Genomic DNA, 9,157 nt, shown 5'->3' on the forward strand with positions numbered 1-9,157 from the left:
GAGGGGCTGCAGTCCCAGCAATGGTTCATCCTGGCTGCACTTGGCATCAACAGCTTTCTTTGGCAGTGTGAAAACAGGGATGTTGTGCCACTGAGGGAACAAAAACAGTTCCCAGGGCTGCTGCTAAAGGAACCAGGAGCTGGTTGGGCAGCAGCAGTGCCTGGAGCAGACAGTGTTTGTGATGAGCTGCTCAGAGGAGCTGAGCCCAGGGGCTGTTGGCCAAGGGCGAGGCCCAAGGAGCATTTCTCAGCTGGCAGGGCGGCCTGAGAAAGGGAAGGGGTAATGCAGCAGCACAGGGCCCATGGAACCAAGGGACAACTGTGACACTGTGGGGCCTTGTGAGACCAAGGGACCATTGTGACACTGTGGGGCCTCATGGAATCATGGAGAGCACTGGGACATTGCTGGGCCTAATGAAACCAAGGGGATCATGCTGACTCTGTGTGGCTCCATGGAATGTAGGGATCATTCTGATACAGCAAGACCCCATGGAGCCAAAGGTCCATTGTGACATTGCAAGTCCTTATGTAATCATGGAGAGGCCATTTTGACACTTCACAGCCTCATGGAACCCAGGGGCCATTGTGATACTGTGGGGCACCATGGAGCCAAGAAGATCATTGTTACACTGAGGGGACTCATGGAATCATGGAGATCATTGTGACACTATGAGGATCCATGGAATAAGCAAAGCATTGTGACACTGTGAGGCCTCATGGAACCAGTGAGACCATTGTGACCCTGGGGGTCACCACAGAATCAAGAGGACTATTTTGATACTATGGGGCCTGGTGAAACCAAGAGGCCTTTGTGACACTGCAGGGCTGTAAGGAGCCAAAGGTCTATTGTGACATTGCAGGGCCTTCTGTCATCCATGGACCATTGTGAGACTGTGGAGCCAAAATGAGACCATTGTGACACTGCAAACCTCCAGGGTCTAAAGGTCCATTGTGACATTGCAGGGCTCATGGAACAGAGGAGTCCTGTGACATTGTGGGGCCTGGGGAACCATGGAGACCATTGTGACACTGCAAGGCCTCTTGGAATCAGTGGGACCATTGTGAAACCTGGGAGCCACTGTGACACTGTGGGATCCCATCGAACAAGGGGTCCATTGTGACATTTCAGGTCTTCTTGTAATCAAGGAGCCATTGTGGCAGTGTGGAGCCCCACAGAACCAAGGCACCATTGTGACACTTCAGGGCCCCATAAAAACAAAGGAATACAGTACAGGTCTGGCTGGTTTGACCTCCCAAGAGGTCAGGCTGACCTTGGCATGTTGAGGGTCTCATCCACTATTGAAACAGTGGTGCTCCGTGCCTTCCTTCCTATGGAAAAGATCTGACATTCTGCTCCAGGTATGGCCAGAATTGCAGTCCCACCTCCAAATTTCCTTATATCCAGGGATTGTTCCCATAGGAATATTGCCAGGACAAGTCTGGCTGGCAGTGGTTTCATGAGGGTCATCTCTCATCTGTTCCCAAAACACTTGGCAAGATTCTGTGCTTTCTTTCCTATGGAAAAGAGCTGTCCTTCTTGGCCAGGTGCCTATGGCCAGAATTGGGATTTCACCTCCAACATTCCCTGTTGTGACAGAATGGAGGAGATTGTTGGCTCAAAACATTTCATGTGTGGGGGAGGAAGGGGCAGGTCCAGCCTTGCCCTGCCCTGGAGCCCCAGCCCTGCCCTGCCCTGGAACCCCAATCCCCCCAGAGCCTCTATCCCAGCCCAGCAGTGTCTGCCAGTCCCTGGCACAGCACAGGCAATGCTCCACAGCCACCTCCGCAGCCCCCAGCCCAGCTCCTGAGGGACCAAATGAGCCCAAGGCCCACCTGGGGGAAGGGTCCAGCAAGACCAAGGGGTATTTAAGGCTGACCACAAGGCAAGCACACATCTTGACCCTACCTCCTCTTGGAATTTCCATCTGAACACTGCTGGAATCCAGGAGGTGGTAGCTGTCTGTGTGCTTCTCTGTATCTTTTTTGTCTTTCTCTTTCTATGTCTTCTTCTTCTGTTTCTGTGCTCCTGCAAATTTTGATTAACATTAAGTTAACCAGGCTTAGACTGTGAAGTTGAATGGGCCAAGTCAATGTTTTTAGAAGTGTTTTTTGTTGATCAAATATCTGGCATAGTTTGACATAGAGGAGTTTTAAAAAGTAATAAAAGTAAATCCATAAATAATTAACTGAAACTAAAACCCACCACACTCATCAATACATCAATTAAGAAATCTCAAGATTAGAAAAATCTTAAATTAACAAATGAAAACCCACTAGAGTGTCATAATAAATCTTTTGGCAAAGTTTGTCTGATTTTCTAAAGTTGCCAGTAAAGGCTGATTTGTTGTTTTGAGCTCCTGAGAATCTCTTGTTGGTATTTCTCTAGAGAGTCCATCTCAGAGTACACAAACAATTGTAATTTCTTTTAAATATCTCATTGAGAGAGTTGTTTTTTAGTGGATGGGAGTCAGGGCTTGTCTGTCCTGCTTGGCACAGCCCAGGCAGGGCTTTCCCAGCCACATTCCACACTCCATTGCCCAGCTGGAGCCGCTGGTGCCTCTGAGTTGTGCTGCCCCAGCCCCAGGGACACTCTTCTTGTCTGCCCATTCCCCCACGGTCTCTGGGCAGGGATGGCCTCAGTGGGGGCTGCTGATATCCTCAGCACCTTGGAGGCTGCTGCTGAATTTTCCGGCTCCAGAGGCTTATTCAGCCTTGAGCTCTTGAGTGCAGGAATTCAGTGTCCCAGGGCTCATTAACATTCAGAACACCTTAAGAACCCAAGCCTCTGGAGTTTGATTTAAGTGTTGATTTAAGTGTTCAAATATTTGTGGTTAATTTGATAGATTTCAGTAGTGTGTTCTAAGTGAATGCTTTATATTTAAAAAGACAGTGAGAAAACATTTTTTAGGTCCTGTTTGGGACTTTTTCCTGTTCATAAATCAGTCTGTGCAGTCTCCTATTGACACTGAATCCAAGTACCTCCTCATTCAGTTTGAATAGATATGAAAATCAAGACCCCTCATGGCTGACAATCAATCAGACTCTGTCCCTACCCCTAGCCCACCATTTCCCCCATCCAAGCCCTGGCACTCAGAGCAGCCTTGTGCAAATCTGAGCTCCCTCCAGCCCAGGCTGCACCTGCAGCTTTCAGCTCCTTGGCTCCAACTCCCACCTACTTTCCTTGGAGAAGGAGCTGCCCAAGACACAGAGGGATGTTCATTTCTTGTCAGCCAACAAAGCCAAGGGAAGGCACAGCTCCATCAAATGCAAAAGTCATTCCTTTGCTGGGTATTAAATCCACATTCTACAGCAGACAGCCTGAGAGCAATGGAAAACACCTTCTGTGCCCAGCACGGATCCCAATGTCCCCCCAAACCCTCCCTGCCCCAATTCTGCCCAGATTTGCTCATTGCACACACGAGTCACACGCTGAAGTCAGGAGCTCCCTCCATGCCCAGAGGGAGGAAAAGAGAGAAAGGGGACGAAGAGCTCTCCTGTGCAGAGCCAAGGTCCATGTGCAGCCCCTGCAGTGGGAACCACAACTCATCAGGTTTGTGTCCTTTGGGCTTAGGGACTGGTGACACTCAGAGGCACAGAAAGGTTTCTTGCCAACAAACACAAGTTGAATATTTGAACAGTTTAACAACCATCACAGCTCTTTCATCAGCTCTCTGTGATGTCCCAGTGGCATCTGACATGTCCACCATCCCCAAGGGATTTCTGTACAGGAATAGTTTTAGACCAAGACATAAGGTAATTCTGTGATAGATAAAAACACAATTAAGATTATATTTATTATATATTTATTTGAACTTCAGAAATATTGGGCAATTTCTTCCAGCTCAAAGCATGAAGCCAGTCAGTTGAGAGGCACTTGAATGACCAGAGAGCATCTAGAGGAGGAAATGAGAGAGCAGTAGAAGTACATAGATCCACCTGCTGTAAAGGAAGAGATGTCCTTATACATGGCCTTTTCAACAGAAGAGCTGAAAACACCTGAAGGAAAATAGAGAGGAAGTAATAAAGAAAATATTGGTCAAACCAGTAGAAGGCAAGATCAGCATTTTTCCTCCTGCCATCTGTACACCTCCAGGAAATTCCTGCTCCTGATGGGAAAACTGTGCCATTTCTTAACAGTACTCAAATGAACCAGATAATAAAGATTTGCTTGTATATTATGAAACTAACAGGTAATAAAAGCTGTGCCCCTATCCAGGCTGACATCAGTTATGTGCCCATGAACAGCCAGTTCATGGCTTGTGCCGTGTGCCACTTGTGCCCTGAGATGCCCAGCTGGGATTGGATAACTCAGAGAGCACTTGAGGGAGAGCAGAGCACCTTGTAAGCTGCAGGTCCCTGACAGCCCTGCAGGGCCCCTGTCCCATCAACATCTGCTCTGCTCCAGCCTGAAACAGGGCCCAGCATGGTGCTGGGATCATCAGAGAGCTGAGGTGTGCGCTGGAATTCAATGCCCTCCCCATCCCACAGCAGCCCTGCATTTCCCTGCTGCAGCCTTGGTCTCCAGCCCAGCCATGAAGGCTCTTTGGGCTCTGGACTGTTCCTGCAGCCCCCAGGGGCAGCTGAGCTCTGCCTTTGGCACAGTGAGGCCTGGCCAGCGCAGGCCATGCTCAGCAATTGCTTCTGTGTGCCTGGCCTTGCTGTCAGCCCTGGCAGCAGCTGCGTGGCCCCTTGGTGGCCCTGTGCCGGCCCAGCCATGGTGGCCCAGCGCCTGTGCAGGCCCAGCCCAGGCCAGGAGCATTGCGGCTGGGAACGGCCCCTGTGCCGTGGTGCCCACAGCAGCCTTGGGGCTCTGTGCCCCATGGCCTCTCTGCTGGGCAGCCTCTGCCAGCTCCTGCAGAGCCCGTGGCACCTGTGGGGCTGCACAGACAGCCCTGCCCCAGGCTCTGCCAGCCTCTGGGCCAGCAGAGAGGCAGCCAGGGCTGGCCATGGCTGCGAATAGGCCCTGAGCCCCACAGGACGATGGAGCTGGGCCACAGCCAAACTCAGTCCAGGCCAAAGCTGGGCTCAGCAGCCAGGGCTGCCAAGGGCTGGGCACAGAGGCTGGTGCTGACAAATGTCCTGGGCCTCCTCCCTGCTCTGTCCACGCCACCAAGGGCACAGAGCAGCCTCCTCTCTGGGCCACTTGCCTGTTTTCAATGCCTTGCACAGGTGCTGGCCCTGCCCCACAAGGCCTGGCCTGAGTCCTGTCCCTGCATGCTCAGCCAGGCTGAGATGGACACTGATGGTTTCTAGGCCAGGCTGTCTGAGCCCAGCCCAGCTCCCTGCAAGCTCTGCCAGGTGCCCTGAGCTCTAGGCAGCACCAAGGGCCTCTCCCCAGCCCAGCCCAGCTGGCTCTGGCCACACAGCTCTGCTCAGGCCAGGCTTCTCTGGGCACTGCCCCACGGCCTCAGCCCCTGGCAAGGGCACAGCAGCAGCTGCAGCTGCCACAGGACTCAGCCCCAACCATGGGGGAAGGTGCTTGGCCAAGGCCAAAGGAGGCTCCCTGGCTGCCCTGCTCCCCTCGGCCTGAGGTGCTGAGAGCTCTGCAGCCCCTGCTGCCATCCCATCTGCCCAGGGCAGCACAAGAGCCCTGGCCTTGGGGACCTCAAGAGCTGCTCCTGCTCCAGGCCCAGGGCCCATCCCAGAGCTGGGGCAGCCACAAAGCTGTGCCCATTTCTGTTCATTGCCACTCTGATGGGGATGGATCCTCAGCACCTTGGAGGTTGCTGATGAATTTTACTCCTCCAGAGGCCTCTTCTTTCTTGAGCTACTCAGTTGAAGAATTCAGTGAAAAAGGCTATTAAACATTTGTTTAAAACATTTAAACAAGAAAACCCCGTGGGAAAATTTGAAGTTTTCAATTGTTCTGTGGTTAATTAGTCAGATTTCAGAGGTGTATTTAAAGTGAATATGGTATATTGAAAACTAAGCAGAGAGAACTGGTTTTGTCCAGTTTTCTTTTCTTGTTTATAGATTGGTATCAGCAATGTCCAGTTGATATTGACCCCTAACCCCTTCAAATGCAGTCTGAATAGATATGAAAGTCAAGACCCTTCATGGCTGACAATCAATCACACTTTGTTCCTATCCCCACCCCGCCATTTCCCTCATCCAACCCCTGGCTCTCCTATGGATCAGGAATGGTGTCGCCAGCAGGACCAGGGCTGTGATTCTTCCCCTGTGCTGGGCACTGGTTGGGCAGCACCTCGAGTGCTGTGTCCACTTCTGGGCCCCCCAATTTCAGAAGGACATGGAGAGGCTGCAGCATCTTCAGAGAAGGGCAACAAGGCTGGGGCGGGCTCTAGAGCACAAGTCCTGTGAGGAGTGGCTGAGGGAGCTGGGATTGTTTATCCTGGAGAAGAGGAGGCTCAGGGGAGACCTCATCACTCTCTACAACTCCCTGACAGGAGTGTGCAGCCATGTGGGGGTCCAGCTCTTTTCCCAGGGAACTGGGACAGGACAGCAGGACACAGCCTTCAGCTGCACCAGGGGATGTTTAGGCTGGACATTAAGAAATATTCTTCACACTAAGGGTGATTGGGCATTGGAAAGGGCTGCTCAGGGAGGTGGATGAGTCACCATCCCTGGAAGTGTTTAAGGAAAGACTGGATGTGGCACTGAGTGCCATGGTCTGGGTGACAAGGTGGTGTTGGGTTGGCCTTGATGCTCTCCAAGGTCTTTTCCAGCCTGGTTGATTCTCTGATGATTGTGACACTGCAGGGCCCTGGGGAAGCAAGGGGCCATTGTGACACTGTGGGGCCTGATGGCACTAAGAGGACCATGGTGACACTGTGTACGACATGGCAGCACAGAGCCAAGGGGCCATAGTGACACTGTGGGGCTGAATGGAAGCAAGGAGTCCATTGTGACAGTATGGGTACTGGTGGAACCACAGAGGCCACTGTGACTCTGCAGGGCCTTGTGGAACCAAGGGGCCATCATGCCACTGCAGAACCAAGGAGACCCTGGGGAGAGCCTGGGGACAATGGAATCAAGAGACCATTGCTCCATTGTAAGGACTCTGGGAACTGAGGGAACAATTGTGACCCTATGGTGCCCCATGGAACCAAGGGTCCCTGGTGACAGTGCAGGATCATGTGTCACCAGAACTCCATTGTGACACTGCAGTGCCAAGGAATTCCTTGTGGCACTCTGAGGCCTCATGGAACCAAGAGGCCACTGTGACCCCACAGGGCCTTGTGGAACCATGCAGAGCATTGTGACAGAGCAGGACCTGGTGTCAGATGGGGCCATTGTGACACTGCAGGGTCCCATGGAACCAAGGGGCCAGTTCTGCTCCTCAGGGACTCCTGGAATGAAGGAAACATGCTTGACACCATGGTGGCTGTGGGGACCAAGAGGCCATTGTGACACTGTGGAAGCAATGAGAGCATTGCTGCACTGCCAGACCTCATGGAACCATGGATTGTGACACTGCAGGGCCTGGGGGAACCATGGCACCATTGTGACACTGTGGGGCCCAAGGACCCAAGGGACTTGGTGGCACCAAGGGGTCCCATGGAAACAAAGGGATATTGTGACACTGGGAGACCTCATAGAAATGTGGAAACCATTGGGACGCTCTGGGGCCTCATGGAACAGGCTGGATCCAGGGTCCAAATCCATCAAGGTGAGGTTTAACAAGTCCAAGTGCTGGGTCCTGCACTTTGACCACAACAATCCCTGCAGCGCTACAGGCTGAGGACAGAGTTGCTGGACAGCAGCCAGGCAGAAAGAGACCTGCAGGGACTGATGGACAGCAGGTTGGACACGAGGCAGCAGTGTGCCCAGGTGGCCAAGAAGGCCAATGGCTCCTGTCCTGGATGAGGAATGGTGTGGCCTCCAGGAGCAGAGCTGCTGTGCCAGCACTGATCTGCCCCCTGCTCTGTACACAGACATTGCTGCTGCAGCTCCAGAGAAGGCAGCCAAAGTGCATCTCTGCAGAAAACTTTGCTGGGAGATCCTTTAGTTCCTTTAATGCCACTGAGAGCGCAACCACTCATTGACATAGTCTTGGACCACAGGGAAGGCGGAGAGAAACAAAATGAGAAATGGCACAAACAATGACATTTCTATGTGGACAAGATAAAAAAATTAAAATAAAGGGAACCCCTCCCTCCACAATTAAACAAACAAGAAGTATCAAAGATGACTTTTATTACAAGTGATTTTCAGAAATTTGGCAGCAGTTTAATGTTTCTGAAAGCATCCAGCCATTAGTCTCCTCACAGCAGCCTTGAGCTCCTGACTCCTCAGGCTGTAGATGAGGGGGTTCAGGGCTGGAGTCACCACCGAGTACAGAACTGACAGGGCCAGATCCAGGGATGGGGAGGACATGGAGGGGGGCTTCAGGTAGGCAAAAAAGCCAGTGCTGATGAACAGGGAGACCACAGCCAGGTGAGGGAGGCAGGTGGAAAAGGCTTTGTGCCGTCCCTGCTCAGAGGGGATCCTCAGCACAGCCCTGAAGATCTCCACATAGGAGAAAATAATAAACACAAAACAACCAAAATTTAAACACACACTAACAGCAAGAAGCCCCAGTTCCCTGAGGTTGGAGTGTGAGCAGGAGAGCTTGAGGATCTGTGGGATTTCACAGAAGAACTGGCCCAGGGCATTGCCATGGCACAGGGGCAGGGAAAATGTATTGGCTGTGTGCATGAGAGCACTGAGAAAGGCACTGGCCCAGGCAGCTGCTGCCATGTGGGCACAAGCTCTGCTGCCCAGGGGGGTCCCGTAGTGCAGGGGTTTGCAGATGGACACGTAGCGGTCGTAGCACATGATGGTCAGAAGGTAAAAATCTGCTGAAATGAAAAACATAAAGAAAAATACCTGAGCAGCACATCCTGAGTAGGAGGTATCCCTGGCGTCCCAGAGGAAATTGTGCATGGCTTTGGGGACAGTGGTGCAGATGGAGCCCAGGTCAGTGAGGGCCAGGTTGAGCAGGAAGAAGAACATGGGCGTGTGCAGGTGGTGGCCGCAGGCTACAGCGCTGATGATGAGGCCGTTGCCCAGGAGGGCAGCCAGGGAGATGCCCAGCAAGAGGCAGAAGTGCAGGAGCTGCAGCTGCCACGTGTCTGCCAATGCCAGCAGGAGGAAGTGCCTGATGGAGCTGCTGTTGGACATTTGCTGTGCCTTGGCATGGGGATCTGTAAGAAAAG

General features: G+C 52.4%; 1 protein-coding gene across 1 annotated transcript; it reads right to left on the bottom strand.

The window, feature by feature from the left end:
* Positions 1-4,226: 4,226 nt before the first annotated feature.
* On the bottom strand, positions 4,227-8,741 carry LOC128948896 (olfactory receptor 14J1-like; the record flags this gene model as incomplete). Its single annotated transcript, XM_054293649.1, has 2 exons — positions 4,227-4,292; positions 8,280-8,741. Coding segments are annotated over 2 exons (528 nt in total), but the record flags the coding sequence as incomplete, so codon positions are not given.
* Positions 8,742-9,157: the final 416 nt, after the last annotated feature.

The sequence above is a fragment of the Melozone crissalis genome, unplaced genomic scaffold, assembly GCF_028551555.1.
Source record: "Melozone crissalis strain CALT ecotype California unplaced genomic scaffold, PUWL_Pcris_2 ptg000172l_1, whole genome shotgun sequence".
Classification (NCBI taxonomy): domain Eukaryota; kingdom Metazoa; phylum Chordata; class Aves; order Passeriformes; family Passerellidae; genus Melozone; species Melozone crissalis.